Here is a 24,626-nt window from a genome sequence, read left to right on the forward strand (position 1 = left end):
GCCTGTGCTGAGTTACCAGAAAACATCTCAGTATCACATCATCATAAACTGAAATGATTATAGAAGAGGAAACACAGGCAAAGAGGGAACTCACTTTGCTTGAAACCAATTTTACATTTCCAGAAGCCAGTGCTACAGCTGTGTCTGCCATAACCTCAGCTTTTATGGATCCTAAGCCCCCCGTGGCACTCGTTTTGATGAAGCTGTCCAGCACCACATCAAGGAGATCTGTTATCTGTTAGAGAAAATAAATTCTTGTTAAATCGGTCAGATTAATTTATAAACAAACTGTAACAAATTGTGCAGAATTTGTACCTGTCCAAGGCTTCCCCATATCTTAGCCTGAATGGAAGGATACATCTGTTTTTCATTTATTGTCATGGTTATGAGCTTATCAAGGATAGCAGTGACTCGCTGGCGCTTCGCATCGTCGTTGTGTTTACAGAATCGGACCAGGTTGGACAGCCAGGGAGTCATGTACTCCAGACAAAGATGCTTCAGTTCTATACCTGCAATAAAAGTTCACCTTGTAACACACAATCAGCACCACTCTGTTTATAAGTAGATTATTATTTGTGAGCACTTTTCCATTCAGTTTTCTTGTCTAAAACAATTACTATCAGGACTGAGCAAGTAATACTGGGCCAAAGACAAGCTTCAAAAAGACATGTACTCTAATAATGACACCCAAGAAACATCTGTAGGAGATGCTGACATTTTAGTATCTTAATAGGAGAGGTGACAAAGATGTGCACATTCAGCATTAGGTGGCACTACTTAAGATAATTGCTCTTTAATCATGAGAACGTATTCTCAACAGCTTCCAACAGTAAAGTCAGAGCTGTGTTGTGCCTGGAAAAAAAGAGGATGACAAGGAGAGTGCAACAGAACCAGATTTGCAATTGAGAGAGATAATCAATCTGAAAAGATTAATTTTGCTGTGACTGAAGAACCCAGTAACTCTTCTGCATATGTATATTCAAACCTGCACTATCATAGACCTCAACTTTTGATTTTTGTTCTGCAATATTCTCTACTTCTGGTGAATTAGTAACAGCCTGACAGAGATGTACCCAAAGTACTCACTGTACTAAACTATCAAATGATGTGAAACAATCTGTATTGTCCCCTCAAAATGAACTTACTCTTCTAACTGAGATGCCTAGCAAAGCTTATGTTAACATTCACTTCCAAATTTGTAAAGCAATGGTCTTTTTTTTTTTATGTCTGCTTCATGAGGAAGGAAAGGGCACATTCAAATGTGATGGGTAATGTTTTTGCTCCAACAGATGCCATTCCAGCTTGTGAAATTGCCTGGCTTCAGAGAATTACAAAACTTGATTATCAAGAAACAGATATAAATGGATGATCTTAAAAACAGCTCTAGGAAGCATTTACAATTTAAACTTATTGTGACTCAGTAACACGAGGAAGGTTAATGGACTAAGCTAGACAGCTACCAACCTAAAACTTCAAATTCAGGGTTAGCAGTAAGGAATACCAGTGTTACTTACTAGATTTGCTAAATCCAGAAATACACTCTTCCAAGAACTCTAAGGTAAGGTGTGGTTCGTTAGCTGCAAGAGTCTTACTAATAGATACAATAAATAGTGTGTTGTTGGCAGGAATACACAGACCTGAAGTTTCCAGTAACTGGCCCTCAATCTTTAAATTAAAGGTACAGGTTAAGGCACAGAGAAGATTATAGGCAGCAGACCTGTAACAAAGCAAGCAATGGGACTTGTAATAGTTTTCTTGTACATTTTACAACACAGGCATTACACCAAGGCATCACAACACTAGTACTGACATTTTAAAAAATCAAATCAATACTGCTCTGCAAGAGATTACATTTAAATCCTGAGCTTTTTCCCTGCTCCAGTTAAGATTCAGAAACCACATTTGCCTTTGAAAAATGAAAGGAATTACTCTTCTACTTGCTTTAACCAATTTTGAATGAGATAAAGAGTACAGAGATAAACATATGGCAAAGCATAAGTATTTCTCCTTATAAAGAAAAATTAAGCTTCCTGTATGTCTCCAGTCACCCTGAGAGTACATCTGCCTTTCTTCACCTACAGAAAACCCGATCTTTATTTAATATAAAAAACTACATTTCACTGAATTGTCCTAAAAGAAGAATTGTTTTGTTTGAAATCGCTTAGCTAGCACTTCAGAAAGCTTGTCAAGAATTCAGAGTTCTGAACAGAAATGTGGTAGCTCTGTACCTCAGGCTGGGGTCTGAGCTGCCCAGGTTGAGCAGGGCGATGTTGAGCAGCGTCCCCGGGACGTCCTTGGGGCGGATTTTGGTGTGCTGGGGGATGGAGTCGGGCTGAGAGAGCTCCCACCGCGTCCGGATGTGGATGATGGACCTGACAATGGCCTCACACTCCTGATGCATGAAGGTGAGTGGGGTGCCTTGGTTGGCAATGGTCAAGGTGAACTGGTTCTCATCCACAAGACATATTTCCTCTATCTCAGAGGCATAGTATATATCATTCAGAAACACCGTTTGCCCCAGGACTCTGGTTCGCTCTGCTGATGTCACCTGCACAGCTGTTGACCCAACCTTAGGAAGAGAAAAATGGTTCAGCACCTACTGTGTACCATGCAGAGAAAAGTCTGACACGTCTGATTCTGTATAAATAAATGAGTGACATTTTACACTTCCTAAGAGGCACGGTAAGAACTTGTGATTTCTCCTCAAAACAGGAGAGGAGAATTAAAAGAGAGTAAAATCATATTCAAATTGTTGTTAAAACATTACAATTCATGTGAAAGAGGATTAAAAGGACTTACTTTAATAGAAACTTTGGTGTCTTTATGAGCCAGTTTGAGGGCATTGTGGAACACTTTCAAGTCCTCCTCCAAAGCCAAAGTAGCTGCTGGGAGTTTCTGCTGGTCGTGTTCAATGTGCTCTGCCAGTTTCCCTGGAGAGTCTATGAAAATAAGCCTTTTGCTTCCTTTCAAACCTGTCAAGAGCCTTTCATGGTATTTGGTGTATTCTCTGACCCAAGAATTACAGTTATAAATAAAAACTGCCGAAACATTTTCATAAGCAAAGCCTGGAAAAACTACAAACCATTTAGAAAGAAAGTCTGTTTTAAAGCGATTACTGGGGCCAGCGTGGGTGAGGTCCACTACAATCTCATATGGCTTTGCATAGTATGGCTTCAGAGTCAGCAGGACATGGTATATCAGCAAATCTCCATTGATCTGACCAGTCTTGAACCTGTAGGAAAACAAGACAGACAACACCAGGTTTGCTTTTTAGATCCCCAGTGAAAGGTTTGAGTGGTGTAGTGCACACACTGCACTACAGCAGACTGATCCCTCACAGGAGTTATGAAAACACCAACAACCCAAAGCCCTGGCCTGGAGCTGCAGCCCAAAGGCAGCAGCCTCCCCCAGCCAAACACCCTCCAGCCAGACAGGAGCTTTACTCAACTAAAAAGAAAATCAAATCTGTGCTGGAAGGCAAGAGAGCATCATTTGGATCAAAGCTGGGTTACATGAGAAGAGCTCAGGGTTTCTTTAAAAAGAAAAGTACAAGTCCCTCAAACAAATTTTTAATGGCCTTTGAGATTCAAATTATACCTGGAGGTACTGCAGAAGTCTTAGGACTAGTTAAGTATCCACATACCAACCTTTTCAAAAGGTCTCAAGCTCATTCCATTCACTCTATGGCTTGGTAGAGTGCTTCTCAGAGTGGCCAGTCCTCCCAGTAGCACAAGACACAAAATAACTCCTTCCAGAAAAGCATTCAAGTGATATATAAATATTAAGAACCTTTTGTTCTGATTTAATAATTCTCTGAATATCATGGAGAGTGCAGCTGCCTAAACCAAGTCCCCAGAGGCAACAAGCAGACAAAATTCTATCAGTAAGAATTAATTAAAAATCAAACTCAACAGTAGCTCAAGAACCTCTGAAGTGCTCTATAATCCCTCTCAGTGTTTCAGGCTGGCAGAACCTCTGCCAAGGCAAACAAACTGTAAGAACATCTGCAGTTTTAGGTGTCCTGGGCCTCTGCTTTTGGTAACATGGGAGGTAAACACCTGACCATGGAATAACTCGGGAGAAGAATTTGATGGAGGTACAGTATTTGTCTGCCAAAGGTACTTTTCTCTCCTCTGTGTGATTTCCTGTTGCTCTGAGAGCTAATTTGGGCAGGTTGGTGTTTTTCCCCTCTAACGTGTCATGGTATGGTTGTTACCAAAAGGAAGTGTGTCATCTCTGTGGTTTTAGTTCTCCACTCAGAGTAAAGGATGTATAATTTCAGTTACAGATTTGCTTAAAAAATACCAGCACCATCTAAATCCACTTGTTTTATGTTAGGAGTGAAATACACACACGGATGCTTTATTGTTTGAAGGACCAAGTCTCTGAAACATCAGTTTTCTTCTGACTACATCTTGGCAAGGTAAGTACACATTTTCCTTCTATTTGAAGTTTAACTTCCAAGTTCATCAGATTTTCTAGCAAATTCTATGCAAAAACGTTCTTAAAGATGTTCAAGTAACTCACAAATAGTAACAATCTGTACAAATATTACCTCCAGCTGAATTAAGGAAGCTGATACAACTCTGTTTTTAGTTATGTTAAAGGTTATTCAGTCAGACTCCCAAGATTTAACAGTGACAGTCACCACTTAGCTCTGCTGTTCCTGCTGTAGCTCTCTGTGCACTGACAGAAGATCCTGTCAATACCTATGCACAAAGGGATGGACTAAAAGAAAAAAACCAGCTCTTTAGTGATCAGTTCCTTTGCTCTCGTGATTTTAAGCAAAGTCCTTAACAACATCAGTTTGTTTATTTTTAAGAAGAGCCCATCTGGTCTAGAACACTGGGCTGACTGTGCTCTGGGAGGGAGCAGGCAGGGACTGGAGGAAATCTGCACTGGCAGAAGTTCTGCATAGCACACAGAAACTTTGCAGGAAATGATGTTGTATTTCAAAATAAAAAAGAAAGCCTGGTTTTGCTTTTCTTTCTTTTTCAAGTATGCTCCAATGCAGCCTCCAGGCAAGCTTTACCACATAAAGATAAAAATTTTACCTGAGCTGGAGCTGATTACTAAGATGTTTCTAGTTGAAACTTAACAATAAGGATCCCTCTCAGAAGGGAGCCCATCTGTGTCACGGGTGACCTGCAAAGCAGAACACACACCCTCCAGCTTTTGCTGTTCCTTTGCCATGTAATGACCATAGTGTGTGCCCTGGGTATGTTCCAGGTGTATCACTTTCTCTTCCACATCACTTTCACTTCCCTGGAGGCCTTCACCAATGTGCAGGACTCCACTGGCATTTTGCAAGACAGACAAGTTCACCCTTTTGATTTTTGGGAGGGAACACATCAAGCTCTTTGGCTGGCATCCTAACTCAGCCATACCCTCTGCTTTGTTGCCTGCAGAAGAACAGCTGCCAGGACAAACCTGCTTCCAAACCCTGCTCTGTTACTTTTGGTCATTCTTTACAGTGTTTCTGTTTGAACCAAAGGGAGTCTGTAAGATTTAGAGGAAACATTTTGCTAATGGGGACAGCTGAAAGAGAAGCTGGGTGGGACCAGGGACCAACTCTGGGGGTGTCCCAGGAGAGGAAGCTGCAGCCCTGAGTGCTTCACTGCCTGTCTGGTTTCTCACTGTCATTTTGAGGTTATTATCTCAGTACCGGAGATCTGACCTGATGATCACTTTCCTGCCCTCCTGCCAAACTTGAATACTACACAAAGGTGAAACAGAACATACTAATGGGAGCATCATTTGCATAATTATTTCAGGCATTTTAAAGAAAATTTTACAATCTGTAGTACATTTGTGAGGAAAAAAATGATAAGTATACTTGTGATAAATAATGATTTGTACAATAAAGCAGAAAAGTTAGGGGAACAAAGATTTTCCTAGGCATTTACCAAATACTCCAGACTCCAGCTGTGCTAAGAAATATAAAATGAAACAAATTACTGTCACTTACAGGAACATTTTCAAGTTTTTCACTTAACCATTTTTACAAGCATGGTTACATGTGCCCCCATCAGGGGAAGGCAGGAAAGTAAGAAACAGTGATCTGTGAACTTTGTGCAGGTTTATTCTTTCACTGTGCAAAAGCAGAAGTGATGAACTTAACCTTTAAAGAGGAGAAACTCCCAAAGAGGAGGAGCTACCACACAGAGCCTCTGCAGTGAGGAAACACTTCCCTTCCTCTCTTTGCTCCATGTTCTCTTTTAATCTTCACACATTTCCTATAAACCTCTGTCAGAAGTTTGAGACAACCTATTCTTTTAGAATACCAAGCACTTGAAACTCATCCTCCTACATCCACTAAAAATGAGGCCAAGTTTCTTATTTTTTCATCAAAAAGGATACTGCTTGCGATTCCCAGAGAAGCCAAACTCAATTTGCTGATCTACTGCCACAAATTGTGTCTTTGCAGGTGACTAAAAAGGAAGATGGCAACACAGAGACATAGCAAACTATGCTTCACCTTCCCTGTCGTGATAATCTTCTCTTTGTGCCTGCAAACAAGCACAAACCACACTGCTTACCCTGGGGTTATAAATGATACCTGGAATCCTCTCAGCCAAAACCTCAGTGGAAGCCAGAACGTAACAGAAGCCAATACAAATTCTGCTTTTGAAGTGGAGATGAGCACCCTGCTACCTTTGCCCTCCACAATGGCCCAAAATCCAACATCTTCCCCTGCCAGAAGTGCTGTTCCTGCCACTGGAGCACCCAGGAACACCAGCAAACCCAGGGGTACAATGACAAAAGCAGCATGTGAAGACAACAAGTCTCTTATAATGATTTGCTTCATCATAATAGCAGTACTTGTGCTTATCTGCACCTTCTTATTTCTGGCAACAGTTGTAATAGCAAACAAAATGTCCTATCTCAAAAAAACTCAGCAAGGAAAACGTAGGCCCAGGAGCAATGGTGATATTCTGGCATCTAACAGTTTATGGCCCACAGCAGCAGGAACGTGGCAGAGGATCCCTACAGAGACATCTGGAACTGACTTGGTAATGCAAGACTTGATACCAGGGAGGGATGCTGCAATCCAAAGGAAAACCAAAGATGAAGCAACTGAGAAACTCACTAAAGAAACAGATATTGCACAGGAAAAGAAAGAACCATCAAAGTCCCACCAACCCATTTTAAGCCATTTTGTAGTTGAGATTTAATTCATACTCAAGAAAAATTTAGTCTTTTGCCTTTTCAACTTCATTAACATAAGGCAAAAACTTAGCTTTCAAGTAACAACAGGACTTCTAATACAGGGAAGCTAAATTCAGGTCTCAGGGTTTTCCTTTCATGACAACAGGAATGCTGCAGCAATGTGCAGATCTGGAAGGGAGGGAGACTGTGTTTATATTTAACAGCATCAAGACCAGTTTTACCCCTGTGACCAGAAATCACAGTGACAGGAGCTGAATGGGATAAAACAAAAGGACAGAAGTCTGCCCATTCTTAAAGATCATTAGGGGACAAAAAAGGAAAGAACTGTTAGTCCAATAAATACACCATACCACAGGGTGCCAGACAGCCATAGCCAAGTTGCTTTTTGTAAGAAAACTGTAATTCAGTCACCACTTCGATGCAATTACTGAAACAGGAACTGGTCCCTCTCAAAATGCCCCTTCAGGTTTTTCCATCAAGAGCTTCTTAAAGCTGAACTGCTTCTGAACCAGATTTGAGTTCTGAATCATATTTATAGTGTTTTGACTTTGTGTATGAATATATGAAGTTTGTATTATGTTAGAATATGGGAACTACTTCACTTTGTTATCCATCTCCAATAAACCAGCAACACTTTCTAAAGTTACTTATGTGATACTATTTCTCTAAGTCAAAATATTACCCAGTTTATATGAGGCATTTTGGAAGATTACAGTCCTGTAACATTTGCTGAAGGTCAATAAAGGTCTGCTCTGGTGACCAGCTATGATTTTTGGAATCAGTGTAACACACAACACCACCCAAGTGGAATGGGAGGACGGGGCATTATGTCAGGCATTTCTAAAACATGAGGAGAAAGGCCAGAAGAAGGGTCAATGGTGCCACATCAGCAGTGACAACCCAGTGCCTGGAGGGGATGAACTGACAACATCTCACGTTGGTTAAAGAGAGCTGAAGGGCAGGGTTGGGGGATGCTGCATTGCAGTTACCTTCTCCTTCCCAAAAATGACCACGAGGAGCACAGGAGGCAACAGCAGAGGCTGTGTGAGGACTAAGAGAACAACCTGAGATAGCAAAACCTGGTGTAGAACTGCTCACAGCTGGGAAGGTGACAGAACTAAAAGGGCAGGATGCATCAGTCATTTAGGAACTGTGTACACAGCAACACAGTGCTGGTAGCTGCAAGGAAAAGGGGTAAACCAGCAGTGTCATGAAGCAAACAGGTAAGAAAGGAAAGAATCCCGATCATATCAATGGAAGAAAGGAAAAACAGCAAAAAGAATGGTGACTGAGGTGGGAATGTGGCAAGAGATAGGTGGAGATCAAGAGAGCTGACGGGAATGGGGATGAGATGAAGGAATCAACAGGAAACCAAGCTGAGAGAGTTTGGGATCAGGATTTGTGCTTTCTGCAGGAGTCTGACAGAGAGAACTGGAGCAATCAGAGGAGAGGAACAACAGGAGAAGTAGGAGGAGATGAAGAAGCTGCAGAAGGATCTGGCAGTAGCTGCTTGGCACTGACAGAACACAGTTGCCAAATGCCAGGAGGACAGACTTGTGCGGGTTTCTATCTGCCTGGCAGCCTTTCCAGAAAAAAATGCTCAAGGAGGCAAAAGAAAGTAGCTTGGGTTACAGGAAATCGTATAGGAAACCACCTGCTGGGAGAGCACAGCCCTCCATCCCTGGGGGCTCCAGGCACCACCCTTGTCCAGACATAAAAGTCACCCAGGGAGCTGGGGGCAGCAGGGTGAGATCTGCAGCTCTCTGCCTTTTAATGCATCAACAGCAGGGGAGATGCCTGAGCCAGCAGCCTGGGCTCAGCCCCCAGCTTTCCAGGACTCACTGTAAGGAGCCTAAGGGTGCTTTTCCACTGCTAATCATGACACTGCCCCAAACCCACCACCAGAATTAAACCAGTGCAATTCACAGCCAATCCCAACTTGCATAACTTTTGACTCATGCAGAACTATAACTGCTTCCAAGTCAGGCAAACAAATTTCTATGAATTTCTACATAATAGGCACAGAAAAGCTACAAATATTTAATATCCAAGTTTTCTAAAAACAAGAGGTAAGAAATTTGCTCCTAAAGCTTGCAAGATCAGAGATGAAGCTCTTGGTAATCTTCGAACTCTCGACACTTCCTGCAGTAACTTCCTCCCCAGCTGTGAAACCTGCTGCAAGATGAACTGAGCCCCTGTAGCTGCCTGACTTCCCTCACACAGTCACTCTCCCTAATGCTCCAACAGAAAAGATGATGCTTGCTGGATAGAACATAAATCCACAGGTAAGAATCAGCTTCAAGGTGGAAGGGTTTAATATTTGTATGATTTGGTCTGAAATGGAACTGCACCCTGGGCAGCACTGCCTGTGTCCTGACTTCAGGCTGGGTTCCAAGCTCTTTGCACTTTAGAAGTACCAGGGTTTCAAACACACTTTGTCTGGGGTTGTTACTGAGCTATCATGAACTGTGCCTGTCAGTGTTATTTGACTGTATTTTGAAAAGAGAACAGAAGAATAGTAAATTGAGTCATTTTTACCTGTTAGAAATCTTAGAGAGTTTAGATCAATGTTCAAGATACATTAATTTACTACTCATAAGCACTGCTGTATCTGAAATTTAATTTTGCATATTTGCTAACCCACAAAGATTTATGCACATTAATTTCCCAGGAAGAGCTTCACGTGACAAGCATGACAGTAACTAATAAATGAGCTCAAACTGTATGAAAGTTAATTTCAGATATAAACCCACTACATAGTTGATGTACTTTATGATTTGTTTCATACAGAGATATTTGGAGACCTAAACTAAACATTACAGAAGCAAAAAAACCCAACTGTTTCATGCCAACAATTTAACATTAACACAATCTCCTTCAGCACAGAAAATGTTCCATATGCAGGAATATATTTACAAGACCAGTTTAACATTAGAATGCCATTCCACTACAGCATGAGGAGTTGGAAATTTTTCAAAAAATTACTACACTCTGCCTTTAACTGCTTTAGGAAAGGCAAGAACAGGAAAGAAAAGCTTAAGAGAACTGTAGAGAGCCTCTTACTTAGCTCTGGGCTTCTAACCATCAAAACCAGAGTTTCTTTACTGGTGGCAATCCTGTTTGTCAATATTGCTGTGAAGGTCTCCTGTTTTGTGTCAGGTCACTGACATGACTGAGAAATTGTTACTTTGAAACAGTGTTAGGACTTCCCTTCTGACGCCTTTTTCTGATAAGGTGAAAAAAAGGTAATAATAACCAAGACATTGTCTTTAAAGTTACTGAAGTAGAATGATCAATACTGTTGAAAATCTGCTTGTTCCTAAAGTCAGCAACAAACCTGATTATGCAAACTGAGCAGACATGAAATTTTAGACACTCTGGTATTATTTTCCTCACTACAGCATTAACACAAAATTGCCTGCTGTCCATCAGGGCAAGTATGTCACAAACAGAGCTTTCAGGCTGGTATGTTCTGTGTCATTCCTGCTGTAGGGAAGGACAAATTTAAAGAGGCTGCAGCAAAATGGCCAGCAACCAAGTCCTACTGGTTCTCCTCTGGGGTGGAATCTGGAAATCACTTTCTACAGCAATACCTCAAAACATTTCCATGAATCAAAGAAATGCACACAGCAGCAGCAGGAGTCCAGCAGAAGACAAAGCTCCTCTCCAGCAGTGGCAGGACACAGACCTTGGTTTGCAGCGGTCTGGAAGAGCCCTCCCTGCTCCACCACCCACAGCAGAACCTGGTGACAGCAGCTGGGTAGCACCACTGATCATTGGCATCATTTTGATTGGTATGCTAATGGCTATTACTGTAATAATTGTGTGGAAATGCTGCAAGAGGCCAGTTCTGGTTGACTCACACTGGGCAGGTGGTTCTCCATTTGCAGGTGGGGAAATGCCAGATGTCTTTATGGACTCAGAGCAGGCTACCACACATTCATCAGTGTTATTTATGTTGCCTTGGAAAATGAAACAAGACACACACTTGCAACAGGATCCCACTGCATCAGAGAAGCCACCCACCTGCACTACCAGTAACAAAACCAACCAGATGCCTCCTCCAGCTGAAAACTGCTCCCTGGCCAGGGCCTTGGGCGCCCACACGGATGCAGCTCCAGCTCCCACCTCAGATGCAAAAAGTTTTGCCCCCGTGTCCTGTCCTCCCCCAGTGCCTTCACCTGAATGCCCAGACCTGCCACCTCCTCCTGACTGGTTTGGGGAACCAGCTGAGGATCACAGTGCAGACCTCAGGAAGGACCAGGAATTTCACTCAGAAGCAGAGGAACAATTTCCCCCACCACCCGAGTTACTTATTCAAGAGATCCATGAACCACTGCCCCAGTGACAACACCCTCTGTAGAGTGCCCAAACTGATTTCCAGCATCCTCCACATTTCTCTTAAATGAAGTGTATTTCAAACAGCTTAAAAAAAAAAAAAAAAAAAAAAAAAAAAAAAAGAGAGAGAGAGAGAAAAAAAAAAAGGAGAAGTTGAGACAAGCAAGAACAGTGAGATGACAGCACAGGCATTTCCCCAGCATTTCTCAACTTCAGCTTTCACAAAAGGGAACAACCTGCTTCTGCTTGAAGCAAATAATTTCAAAATACAACATGGACTGTGCCCACTGGTTACTGCAACCAGTGATTCCAGGCTTTGGAGAGAGCAGGAAAGCAAAGGATGAGCATGCAAACCTCCCTGTGCCAGGACATCCATGGAGCTTTCAAGACACAGCACAGTTTGGAAGCTCTGAGCTCTGTAGGATTGTTTGTTCTGCCAGGCTGTGTAAGCAAATGCAATGAATTCAAGTTGATTTCAATAAAGCTTTCTAATTCAGAGATGTTTTGGTCACTTAAAGCATAACTGAGTATTTGCTTAGGTACAAAGCTTTGAATTCAAAACCAAGCTGACATGCACACATCATCCATCACACGGGGCCCATTTTCTGCCCAGGACAGGGCACAACCTGCGAGCACTGCACTGCAGGAACCCAGAACAACCCCTCCCAGCTGCCAGCCCTTCTGCAGTCCTAACAGCAATGGGATTTCCTGGGGAGCAAATAATGCCAAAAAGTTTCCTGGTGTAAAGCTCCAGACACTTCACTGGGCTGTCTGGAAACACAGGGATGGGTGGGAGTGAGCAGGTAACAGTGGTCACTGAACACCAGAATGGCTCCAAATGTTGGAAGAAGTACAAAAAAGCTTTCTTCTACCTAAATACTTCTGATTTGTATAGAGAAATTAGTAACAGTTTGCAGAACACCCAGGCAAATACGTAGCATAATTAGTTGTGCTCAGTCACTAATCTCTTCCTCGGCAGCCTTAGTTTCATAATGCACTCAGTATTATTCATATAAATTTTAAATATTAATTTATCATTGCCTGGATGCTCCCTGTCCTGTTGAGAACCACACATGCTGACAAGCTAACTTCTTGGTGGGAAGCAGGAGGGTGGGCTCAGAGGTAATTTTAACTTCTTTTTAACCAGTATCAAATGTCTAGATTTACAGAGAAAAGGTGCTGCATGCTGAAGGTAGCTGCCCAAGCCATCTCTGCAAAATGGCAAAGAGTCTGGAGTTCTGAGTTTGCTTGAGGAGCGAATATAATTCTAGACTTTGCACAGGGCATATGTTTGCACATCCTGGAACAATAAACTTCAAAAACTTTATCACTGAAATAAGTCTTAAGTTCATGCAAATTCAATTCTTGGCTGCTGTGTATGCAGCGGGCATACGACAAGATATTTACAATTTTTTCCTACCATTTATATAAGCTGTATGATTGGGTATGCCTCAAGAATAGCATCTGAATTAAGAAAGAAAAAAAAAATTTTTTTCAGGGCTTGTTGCATTACACCATGGTAAAACTAACAGCACTGTATCTCATCATATTGACTGGATAAATTCAGATAAAGATTTCTTACAGAAATCTGTCAAATCTTACAAGCTGAGCTATATTATACCTGACAATATAGGCATAGCCTGACCTGAAGAGTAGAAAACTGAACATTTTAACATTATGGAAAGGTAATTCTGGTAGTTTAGCTTAAAAAAAAGCTTAAGATAGAAAGCCTAAATTATTATTAACCTTTATTACAGGAGAAGAGGTTAATCAGAGGTAAAGAACACAAATTAACATGAGTTTTTAAATGGCAACATTTAAATGGGATCACAGCTGAAGCTGAAACAGCCCAGGCAAATTCCCCTCGGCACTGCTCATGGAGGCAATCCTGCATTTGAGGCATTACCACAGCATAAAGTACAGATATGAAGAAGTTAACTGATTCAGGCTATAAAAACCAACTCTGGAGTACGCTCGCTTTGCAATAAATTTGAGTCAGCAGCACCAGAGCTCTGCAGTCCTCCAGTGGAGTGCAGATCAGGTGGTTGCAGAGCCCCAGCCAGCAGCAAGACGATGCAGCTGAAGAGGCAAGCACAATCCAAGCACAATCCACAGACAGCAACTGTAGCTACTCCCTAGAACAAGACGACCTCTAAGCTTCAATCTTTCCCAGGAAGGATGTGCTGATACTGCAGGAGAAATGAGGGTAAGTCTCTGGTTTTCATTTTTAATCACAAACCTGCTACAAAATCGGAGGCAGAAATACGAGTAAAAATTATTAGTTGATGACAGATGCTTGCAGCAGAGATTTGCTGCAGTGTCAGAGATTTGTTACTAACATTAATTCAGCTCTCAAACGTGTTGTTTCCGGCTCTCAGAATGTAACTAACACTATAATAAGGAAAAATAATACTCTGCATATTAGCATGAAGGTGGAATTTGGGTTCCAAACTAAATTCCTAACAATTTCAGATGCATTTTAACCAATTCTACTTTAGCAAATAGCATGCATGTATGGGGGGACTGCTACATTGCTGCAGAGGTTTGTAAAGCTGATCGAGTTGACAGCCATTTTTTCATCCCGTATAAAAGAACACATTATTCTAAACAGAATATAGGCTTGAAATCACTAAAAACAAGAAGCAGACATTGTATAACATTTGGAAGAGACTTGCATTTTCGGAAGAAAGCCCTCATTTGAGCTTGAGGGGGAAAGGGAGATGAAAAAACAAGTCTCATTCTGCCAGACAACATGACAGTCTATGAAGGGATGCTTTGTAAAGTCTCTCTTGAACAATTCTAAAAAGGACCATGCCACAAAGGGGTTTATTGATAATTTTTACTTAATTTCTCCTGCAAGTGGTCATTGAAAGACAACCCTTACAAGGAAACACAATATATTACATGGATTTAAAGGGTGTCATTTTGGTATATTTATTTCCAGGCAACAATGGAATACCAGATATTGAAACCATCTACCTGTCTGCTGGTCCTTCTGTTTTTCATACCCACTGTTCTGGGTATCTGTCCTTCTAGCTGTACATGCTCAGGAAACGACAGGAATGTGGACTGTTCAGGCAGAAACTTAACTATACTGCCACATGGACTGCAAGACAACATTACATATTTAAACCTGTCCTTTAACCAGTTCCTAGATCTCGATCATCAGCTAACGAGATTCACTAATTTAAGGACCCTTGATATTTCAAATAATTGGCTGAAGAATGTTCCTGCACATCTGCCCAAGTCCTTATGGGAATTATATGCCATAAACAACAACATTAAAGTTCTTCAGAAACTTGACACAGCTTACCAGTGGAATCTTAGAGTGCTCGATGTTTCCAGGAATATGGTGGAGAGAGCAGTTCTGATCAACAACACACTGAGCAGTCTCAAGTTTCTCAATCTCAGTAGCAACAAACTCTGGACAGTCCCAACCAATATGCCCTACAACATAGAGACAGTGGATCTATCCAATAACTTCTTGTCCCAGATACTCCCAGGAACACTGCTGAGGTTACACCACCTCTCGAGCCTCTACCTGCACAACAACAAGTTCACCTCCATTCCTGACAAAGCTTTTGACCAGCTCCTTCAGCTCCAAGTAGTAACACTCAACAACAACCCATGGGCCTGCAGTGACCAACAGAATATCCTGTACTTGCTGAGGTGGGTGCAGGAAACAGCTGCCCATGTGGTTGGGGCCCCCTGTGCCGACACCGCCCCAACCCCTGGCACAGGCTCCAGCCTCCTGATCAAGGGAAGGAAGGCAGCAGACAAAGCTGCATTTCCAGTGGCAACTGAACCAAGCAAAATGACCAAAATGCATAAACAGCTCAGAGCTAAGGAAGTCCCCAGCTTGGCAACCTTCAGCCAAAGCCTCCTCTTCACCAGCACCGAGCGGCCGCTGCTCCCGCACCCCGAGGAGCTGAGCACGGGGCAGGGTGGCTCCCAGCCTGGCTCTCAGGAAGCAGCTGCCACCCACACCTTCTACATCAAAGATCCAGCAGAGCTCTACTCCAGCCTGACTCCTTCAGCAGGATCATCCACCACTCCTATGACTTTAAGCATCACCAGTGGAATGCCAACAAACTACTCCAAAATGCCTCAGAGCACAACCGCTACCTTAAGGAAAGAGGAATCCACTACAAACGTCCTGAACACTCACGTGCCCTCCAAAGCAAGGATCTCTGAGATGTCTTTGGTTTGTGTTGTCATGCTTAATGCTGTGGCTCTGTTTATTGGCTAAGGGCTTGTGTCTTGTGAAATTACTGAGTTTATTCCTGTGATACATAGCTAAGACATCCAGGTCAAATAATGAATCAAAATACAAGAAATTCCAAGTTCTGACTCTGATCTAAAGAAAGTAACAGTTCTTAATTAAAGAAGTGCACATTAATGTCTTGATACTAAGCTGCTACTTATTTTAATATGTCTTAATTCAGTAAAACTAACCTATGATTTTGTTTTTTAAAAAGTGCTTATTTTGTATTTAAATTTTTAATTTTACTTGCACAGAATAAAATATCAGAATTTTAAGTACTGATTTTACGTATGATTTTGTCATTAAACAACTGGAAAAAAATACAAGGCCTGTATCATATCTGCATTGTCTTGCTTGACTTGCCAGTGAGCAATTCTTGTAATATAGCAGCACAGACTCTTTGTAAGTTATGACAACATGCAAAAGGAAGGGAACAATAAAGGAACTAAACCTAGCTGTTTCACTAATCAGAAGTTATTCCTGAGCAAACTCGCTAGCATGTGTATCTATGTTTGCTTCATATGTATTAGGATATCTTAAATATGAAGAACAACAGTTTTGAATTTAGGACTTAAATATGATAATTCCGTGATGCCTACTAAGAGGGTGTAAGCTGAGAGGGCAACACGGCTCAACTGCAGCATGGGAAAAGTGGCTGATATCTCTTTTTGCTCTGTCTTGACTTAGAGACTGCAGGCAAGTAATTTTCACTGTCCATATTAAAAAAAAAAAAAAAAAAAAAAAAAAAAAAAGATAAAAGTAGAGGAAAACACAAGATGTTCAATGCCATGATGCTCTTCAGCAACAAGCAGTTATGTACACAAACAAATGAAATGGAATTTGAGCTTTATTCCAAGTGACATCCAAAACGTAAAATGTGAATATATTATTTTTAAATGAAAGCATCAAACTACTACTTTTTGATCAGTAAAATTAATTATTTGCCAATGTCTAATCCAAGTTCTGCACCAAGTCAATTAGGCAACTAGTTGTCAAGCTGTCACTGAAACAATCTGTCAGTCTTGTGCCTCAAAGAAAGAGCCAGTTCAGCCCATGGCATTGAACATGCCCCAGTCCCTGCTTGGTAAGGAGGAGCACGAATGCTGTTCTCCTGGACACCTGCACCACCAGCCAGTAGCAGTAGTTGCACGCATGGTTCTGTCCACTCTAGGAAAATAACCTAAATTATGTGGCAAAGGTACTTGATATACTACAGATGAAGTTCTGCAAACAGCATGAAATGAAAACTGAAGAACAAGTTAATTGAAAAAGTATTAATCACTTAGTATTAAAAAAATCTTTATAGACAATGTTTTCCATTCATTTCAGGCCATTTAATTTCCAGTTATTGTAGCATGAAGGTGCTGCAAAAACCAGAAAACCTCACCTCTGAGGCTGGAGTCCTCTGCCTGTTTCTCCTAGGTGTCAACGAGGGCTGCAGACCATTTACAACCACTGGTACCAGAGAAACCACAACTTTCCAATTGTGAACAGTATTTCTATAACCGGAAATGTGTTTTAATTTCTAACAGTAAATGTTACACAATGGATTTGTACAGTTCTTTCATTGGCATTTCAGTAAAAATAAAGTTATGTTTGTATTGAACTGAACTGGTGACAGTGCTTCTTTTCAAATAAGCACAGCAATAGCACCCAACAGGTAACATTTTGTTACACAAACCCATTTCAAGCAGACACCTGGAGGAGTTGCCCACTTCCACAAGTGCCATGTGTTTTCCCCAGAGTAAAGACTCCACCACGAGCTGATAAATTCCACCAACTCAGAGCAGTTTTAAAACAATGTCTCTACCTGCCACTGTCTCTGGACAGTCAATGCATTTGCTAAGTACTGACTGACTCCAAACCAGAATTAACCTACTCACCACGTTCAGAACCAAGGATTTCCTAGAACTCCCTCATTCATGTGGTTCCATCCCACCCAGCTGAGCACAGCTTGGTTTACAAGGCAGGGCAGAGACCATCAGAGGAGGTGCTGACTGGAGCTGCAGAAATGGCAGGAAATACTGCACGTGTCTAACCTGGAGAAATTTGATACTGGATGCCAAATCCTGCTGGATGCAAAGCACCCAGATGGAACCAGCTCCCAGTGCCCTGAAGATGTATCACTCATTACAAAACTACCCAGGGAACAGTCACTTCACAAGAAATGCTGCTTTCCACAACCTCTCTGGGGCAAACTGCAAGTCCCCATACTGAATGAGCTGTTACCCAAACTTCCAAGCCTTATTAAGCATGCTCACAAAAGCCTGGAAGTGGAAACGGGTTGTGGAGCTGTGGAGCCTTCCAAATACCCACAGGGATTGGGAAACCAGGACACAAAGCCCTGGGAGCTGGGCATGGCAGTGGGGTGACAGTCCCCAGGTCACCCTGCCTGGGGTGGGTGCAGCCAGAGGGCTCTGCCAGACACCTCTCAATAAAGCAGACTGAAATGTAGGTTTCCTTGTGTTTTTCTGGAATACAAATGAGCCGATAAGGGAGCAGTGAGTAGGCAGACAAGTGTGGGAGTTGTGCACTTGTTGCTTGGCAACGGGGCAGTCAAATTGAAATAAACCCGACTGGCAGGGATGGGAACACAACAGCAAAGGGTTGTGCTGGTTTAAACATCCTGGTCATTCAGCTCTTGATAAACAGAAAATCATCTATTTCTCAGATAATTCTTTGCTTCCAAAACAACTATTTTGCATTTCAGGACAATATTCAAAATACCCCAAGAATATCTAGCACATACTGTGGTAGAAACACTTGCTTTTGAAAGGTTAAAATTGCTGTGGCACAGCTGTGGTCTGAAGCAATAACTCAGAGGTTTGCATTCCTATTAATTAGTTTGGGATATCAGCTTTAAAACTTAATGGCAGTACTTCAGGATCAATATTTATTGATCATTTTAGTAACAGTGTAGGGATTAAAACCAGAAGAGCAGTGGCTTTCAAAGTCAAGTTGTTGCCCAGGTAACAAAATGCGAAGAAGAAAAACGACAGGAGGGACCGAATTTCACAGCACAAGGAGGATATAAACCCAGCCAGATTTATCAGTCAAATGACTCAACAATGCCCTAGCAACAGGATCTGAAACCACCAAAAGAAATCAAATCTGCCTGCTGCAAGGCCTCAAACATCCTGGCAGCTCCCATCTAAACAGTCTTTCCACATTTCACACTGTAAAAAACTTTTCAAGCTTAAACCATTGCAACAGTGAATAAACACAACAACTGGGTGAAAAACCGAGTTTCCAAACATCTATTTTTATTCCTGAATTTTCAGGATCAGTCTTTGCTCATGACAGCAGTACAACTACTTCAGAAGGGGTCTGAACAAACCACTGTATATATACTTTAAAAAAAAATCTAACAACATTCAGCTGCATAAAGTTATGTTGTCTGAAACAATCAGCTGTCCATGAGTACATATCCTCTTTTTGATCCCACCCAGAAATCTAGTTCAGCAAAATTCATAATCCACAGATATGTAGTTTTTAGAGTTGACAATGAGTTATCCTCCTCCCCCAATGTAACACCTAAAAATGTGTCCTTACTTAAACTTCTGAAACTCAGTGCAGATTTAGTGTCAGGAACCTATGGGAAAAAATGAGCTTAAAACCAAACAGAAGACAGGCAAACCAGTCTGAGTTTTGGCACTGTATGACCTCACTTGAATGTCAGCTCTGCCTCCCCTTTGAGTCTTTAGGGCATCACCAGTGTTTTTTCTACTGCCTAGCACAGGTGCAATGCTCAAACCTTCACTCTGTTCCAAGTACAGACTCCACAGAATTATTTTGCTTTTGTTTCAACAGGGATCACAAATTCAAGAGCAGGTAGGTAGGTATTTCCCCCCCTACATCACCAGCCTGAACCAGCTTGTGCTGATCTGTTATAAAGCATGAAAAGAGCCTCTGGAAAGCCTGCACAGAATTCCAGAAAGAGGAAACAGTTTTGAAATTTATTTTACCTTCCACATTTTTACTGAACAGAAGTTTTGTTTGTAGCTCTGAAAATCAGAAAAATAGTAAAAGAAAAGTGAACAGATACATTCATTTGTTGGAGCTCTAATTTCATCCTGCCTATAAAACCACATTTAAGTAGCAGAATTCAACTGCCTCACTAGAGGTTTTATTTGGAAAGGTTCTTCAAAGCTTGCTCATTATTCTGTAGCCTTCAACCCGATTTTGGAGTAAGGTATGCTCATTATCTATTAGTAAAACCAGAAAATCTTCCAATTGTTAAAAATTGTTCCTTATTTGAAATTTTGGAAATTTCTGAGGGGAAATGACAGTGTAAGAGAACACAAATTTTAAGATGAAAGTTAGTAATTTCATCTACAGAGTAAAAAGTGCTACTGGAAACAATGAAAACATATGAAAATCATTAAAAGTCAGACAGCAAAACTTTAATTAATTGAAAAAATTCTTACACACCGGTTGGGTGTCCTGCTCAGTAGAAGGATGTACATCTGAGGAATATCCTGTTTGCCAGTGAGTGCTATTTCATTTGTTGAGTATAAACAGAAGACATTGCTCCAGAAGTGGTTCCACCTGCTTATTTTCACATTCTTACACAAACCCAAAGGGTCTGCAGAAAGTTTCCCACTGATGACATCCCCACAGATCATGACAACCCACTCTGCCAGAGGTGGCACCACCAGTGAAGCTGCTGCCACTGTCACCACCAGCAAGGGGCACACTGGGGACTGCATCACTGTCACCCCCATCCAATGCTCCCTTCTCAGCCTTACCCCAACAAGCACCTGAAGCAAGAGCTCCCCAGTGACCACAGCCACTCCTACCCATGCACAGATAAGCACAAGGGCAGCCAGGGGACCAGAAGCACCCACTGGTGCAGCAGCCACCCCACTGGTGCAGCAGCCACCCCACTGCCACCACAAGCACCCACCAGCAACAGAAGCACCAGAGAAGCCAAAGCAACCACGTGTGAACTCTACCAGCACTGGTGCCACAGGCAGCTCCACCAGCAGGAACTCAGCTACCACCAGCAAACTCCATATGGGCAACAGCGGCAGAAGCAAAACCAGGAGCCCCACCAGCACAAGAAGCATCAGCAAGAATCAAACCATGAGCATCCACACAGGACTTGCCAGCAGCCCTAAGTGCCACAGGGACACCAGGAATCTCACTACCACAATCAGTGCTGGTGAGAACTTCACAGACCTCAGGAGCATCACCACACACCCAACTGGTGCCAGAGCCAGTAGTCCCACTGCTCCAGCCCAGTCCTCACCAGTAACACCCCTACCAAAAGCAAAGGCACCAACAACACAGCAGAGAAAAGGTAGAACTGCTCTAATCTTCACAGTTCTGTCTTTGGTTGTACCTAGTTATGACCACAATGATTTTCCTTTTCTTAAAAAGACTGAGAATGACTTTTAGTAATGAGTGTCATTACTACAGCAACTGTTTGAACAGGCTGTTATGACAGTGAAGTTATTAAATAACTACATCAAAATACCAACTTTCAGTCACATTCTTGCTCTCATTGCAGATTTACAACTGTAAATATTAATTTAAATGAAACTGCATTATTTAAATGTATTGCTTTTCATTTTTTGGTGTGTGTGTGTGAAACAGCATTGTGACTCATTTTACCATAAACTGACCAATTTGGAATATTCTTCCCAATTTCTTCAAAACTTCAGCATATTACTCATTGTTATGAATCACTATGTTCCAAATTTGAGAGGACCTAAAACATTCAAAATTTTCCCTTACTGAAAAACCTCTTTTGCAAAATTCACGTCAGCACCTGCTTATTACTTTAGTGATATTTCCAGTAATCTCAATAATTTCCCAAACCAAGGTATTATTGTCACTTATAACACTGAAGCAACATGAAACTGAAACATGATGATCTCAACTCCGTGTGAAACTTCTGAACACTTGTATTACTCTTTAAACAGAACACAGGAGGATTTGGAGACATTTTATGCATTTTAGCTAGTTAATCATTTTTTACTTCAGAAAATGAAGAAGCTCAAAATCACTGATAAAGTGATTTAACTGTAACACGGTGTAGGTGTAGTTTACTTGAGATAGTGTGAGATTAATAAAATGTACCTAAAGCTTTAGGTATTTTTGCACAGGTACTCACATATTCTTGAGTGGCAAAACTATGACAGTTCTGATTTAGCAAACAATTCTATCTAAAAATACCATCACCAAAACTTGACAAATTAACTATTTTCACATTCTTGTTTTGTGTGCCTCTCTCGTACACACCTGATTCTTTTGATTTTCCATGTTTATTCAAGACAGAGAAGGTAAAGGATTCCTTACCGCCGAGCAATGTAGTAGAACACAGGATTGCCAGCCTTTGATGTCCCAGCTTGGTAGAAAATATTTAGTGTTTTCAGTGCTTTGAACTCCTCTTTTTCGTGTACCTGATGCCTAAAAAGCAGTACACAGACATCAGGTTTTCACAACTGTCTTTTGAAAAGAAAATAAAAACAATAAAAACCAAGCCCTCTTTATTTGCATCTTTAAACAAAAGTATTGAATTCACACAATCTTGAACCTTCATTAAATCACAAAAGTAACTGGTTCTCATCTCTGGTTCTCTATTTTAATTTTTGAAATTAAAATCTGTGCAGAGACCTAAAAGGTCTATGTGGACCTGGCTTCTTAAACTCCCCTTCAAAATGAAAGCTGAAACCTTAGGACCTACTTACAATTCCTGACATGCTCAAGTCTAGAAACCCACAATGTGTGTCTCCTCCACAATAATCTCATTACCTTGTCATAAATTCTTCAAATTTGGAGCTAGTGAGATTTAAACTGGACCAATGGGTATCTGCCACGGGCTTGTGCTCAGGAGGACCCAGATAGGCAAGGAGAGTGGCCATCTTGTCAAAAGGTCTTCTTCCCACAGCCTTGTGGTCCCTGGAAACAGCATGTTACTTCAGAGAAAAATCCTTCTTTACACAGCAATTCCTATTATTTGCCCACTACCCTTCCTTACCTTGAACAGGCTGGATTTTCTTTTTTAAAATTAAAGAAGAAAAAAAAAACAAGTGTTCAACAAAGAAATAAGAAAAATGTTTGTTACACATAGAGCAATTTTTACAACAGGTAAGACAACTACACACTTGCACAAAAGGCTGGTAAGACAAAAGTTTCCAAAGGTAAGATCTTTCCAGCCACGACATTTCTCTTAGTAATAATGACAAAAGCATCCAAAGCATTCCCAAATATTCATTTCCCATCAGCCACTCCCTTCACCATAACATTTCTGAAGGCCTACCTGTTGCTGGACAGGTACTGCCCGATCTTCTCCTGGTTGTTCCAGAGCAGGCGGTGCAGAGCCAGCACGTTGCCGTCGCTGATGAAGGAGAGGCTGTGGTTGACGCTGTCGCTGGCCGGGCAGTCGGATGCAATATCCAGGAAAAACCTGGAGTTTAAAACCAGGAATAACCGTAAGCATGCAAGGGAGAGCTGCCAGGCAGACTCTGTAAGTGAGAAGGCTGTAAGAGGGTGACACAGCCTGTGCAAGCTCCCAGGGGTTTTACCTTCGTGCTGCATCAAAATTGCTTTTTACAAAATCGTTAAAAGGCCGCATATGTTCTTCTTTTGTAAACAAGACATGGTTGGCAATGCTCTGAAGTATCTGAGTAATAAAAAGATGGTAAAGACACACAAAGTTTTAATCTATGAACTGTTACAGTAACTTCATGGTCGCAAGTACTCATTTGAACTTGCTGCAAAGTCTCAAGACAAAAAAAAAGGGCAATAAGCAACCTAATTCAAAACACGTTCCCTTTCAAAATATTTTTTTTTCATATACTTTTAAATACTAGAAAATTACTTCCCTCATTTATTAACTTTATTTGGTTTTAGACCAGGAAAACAGCTCATCCTTCAAAACCTCCACTTATTAAATGTTAACTCTTTTCTCTGGAAATAATACCAACATGTAAAAAGCAACAGCACGTGCCTGTTGAAAGCAAACTCTGATTTCTCAGCATCTCAAGTGGATCACGTCTCTGCTGCCACTATTCTTGCTGTGCTCACAGTAACATTGGCTTCTGTGTTGGGTTTCAAACAAGGTTAGAAGTTCAACTGAAGAACCAGAGGCATTCTGTTTTCTTACACATCATTGTGGCAAAGTGCTGTGCTTTTTTTCCCATCCAGACTGTTCCCCATACTTACACCAACACTGTGATGTATAAACACAGTATGGAAACTGCAGCTTGAATAAACACGATGGCTGCTTCCAAACACTTCAAGTTTACCTGAATTTCCTCACGCTAGCCAAAGAACAGAATTAGATCAGGTAGAGCAGGAAGGCCAAATAAAAACACATATTGATTCACCTTCGACATCAGTTTCAATCCCCTTTCAATCCGTGGAGGAGGCTTTTTGTCTAAAATCCCTGCCTCGTACGGGGAGACGATGGCGGGGTTGATGAAGCGCAGGAACATGGCGCTGCCCACGGCCCCGATGCTGTTCTGAGGAAAGCGCTGACTGACAACCTGGGGAGGTGGGAATTGTAAAGAACATTTGGCATTAAGGAAAAGAGGAAGCAAGCTGAGAAAAGCCTCATCTGGTAATCCAACTTCTAAGCATTCTGTCCGTCCCAGCCAAGCTGGGGAGGTGTGAGCAGGGCTCTGCTCCTGGCCAGAGGAGCAGCAGGAGGAGGGAAGGAGCGAGGGGCTGTCAGGCACTGCCTGCCCTCCCCCCTGCTGACCCCCCTGCCAGGGGACAGGGCTTCAGGAGCTCTGGGACAAGGACCAGAAGGTGCTCTGCAGGGTTACTGAGCACTTCATTCCAGGACACTGCCCCTGGCAGCAACTCAGACAAACCCCACACACCCAGCACTGGGGATGCTTCC

The 24,626-nt window shown here is 41.8% G+C and overlaps 4 protein-coding genes across 11 annotated transcripts in view; 3 read left to right on the forward strand and 1 right to left on the reverse strand.

Annotated features, from left to right (window-relative positions):
• Window positions 1-24,626, reverse strand: part of NF1 (neurofibromin 1) — a 72,899-nt gene that overhangs the window by 14,634 nt on the left and 33,639 nt on the right. For 4 of the 7 annotated variants that reach the window (XM_071765467.1, XM_071765465.1, XM_071765468.1 and 1 more), the window contains 10 exons: window positions 24,109-24,267; window positions 23,305-23,402; window positions 23,040-23,186; window positions 22,532-22,678; window positions 22,076-22,186; window positions 2,800-3,232; window positions 2,229-2,569; window positions 1,515-1,717; window positions 316-509; window positions 95-235 (listed from right to left, as the gene is read on the reverse strand). In XM_071765467.1, the coding sequence (XP_071621568.1) occupies window positions 95-235; window positions 316-509; window positions 1,515-1,717; window positions 2,229-2,569; window positions 2,800-3,232; window positions 22,076-22,186; window positions 22,532-22,678; window positions 23,040-23,186; window positions 23,305-23,402; window positions 24,109-24,267 (1,974 nt within the window). Of the gene's footprint in view, window positions 1-94; window positions 236-315; window positions 510-1,514; window positions 1,718-2,228; window positions 2,570-2,799; window positions 3,233-22,075; window positions 22,187-22,531; window positions 22,679-22,757; window positions 22,777-23,039; window positions 23,187-23,304; window positions 23,403-24,108; window positions 24,268-24,626 lie in introns of those variants that run through there. The other 3 variants (XR_011730174.1, XR_011730176.1, XR_011730175.1) reach the window with 3 other exon arrangements.
• Window positions 4,281-7,816, forward strand: EVI2A (ecotropic viral integration site 2A). The gene is made up of 2 exons (XM_071765527.1): window positions 4,281-4,423; window positions 6,428-7,816. The coding sequence occupies exon 2, from the start codon at window positions 6,444-6,446 to the stop codon at window positions 7,173-7,175; it is 732 nt and encodes a 243-aa protein (XP_071621628.1). The 5' UTR covers window positions 4,281-4,423; window positions 6,428-6,443; the 3' UTR covers window positions 7,176-7,816.
• On the forward strand, window positions 8,400-12,004 carry EVI2B (ecotropic viral integration site 2B). 2 transcript variants are annotated; one of them, XM_071765526.1, is made up of 2 exons: window positions 8,400-9,473; window positions 10,683-12,004. In XM_071765526.1, the coding sequence occupies exon 2, from the start codon at window positions 10,694-10,696 to the stop codon at window positions 11,516-11,518; it is 825 nt and encodes a 274-aa protein (XP_071621627.1). In that variant the 5' UTR covers window positions 8,400-9,473; window positions 10,683-10,693; the 3' UTR covers window positions 11,519-12,004. The 2 variants fall into 2 exon arrangements, with proteins under 2 accessions (XP_071621627.1, XP_071621626.1); XM_071765525.1 differs by having other exon boundaries at window positions 9,384-9,455; window positions 10,663-12,004.
• On the forward strand, window positions 13,010-17,383 carry OMG (oligodendrocyte myelin glycoprotein). Its single transcript, XM_071765479.1, has 2 exons — window positions 13,010-13,714; window positions 14,453-17,383. Exons 1-2 carry the CDS (start codon window positions 13,709-13,711, stop codon window positions 15,755-15,757), a joined length of 1,311 nt encoding a protein of 436 aa, XP_071621580.1. The 5' UTR covers window positions 13,010-13,708; the 3' UTR covers window positions 15,758-17,383.

This window comes from Heliangelus exortis, chromosome 21, assembly GCF_036169615.1.
Source record: "Heliangelus exortis chromosome 21, bHelExo1.hap1, whole genome shotgun sequence".
NCBI classification, from domain to species: Eukaryota; Metazoa; Chordata; class Aves; order Apodiformes; family Trochilidae; genus Heliangelus; species Heliangelus exortis.

Coding starts and splice junctions, on each gene's coding strand:
- EVI2A (XM_071765527.1), top strand. CDS start 6,444: ATGGCAACACAGAGACATAGCAAACTATGCTTCACCTTCCCTGTCGTG.
- EVI2B (XM_071765526.1), top strand. CDS start 10,694: ATGGCCAGCAACCAAGTCCTACTGGTTCTCCTCTGGGGTGGAATCTGG.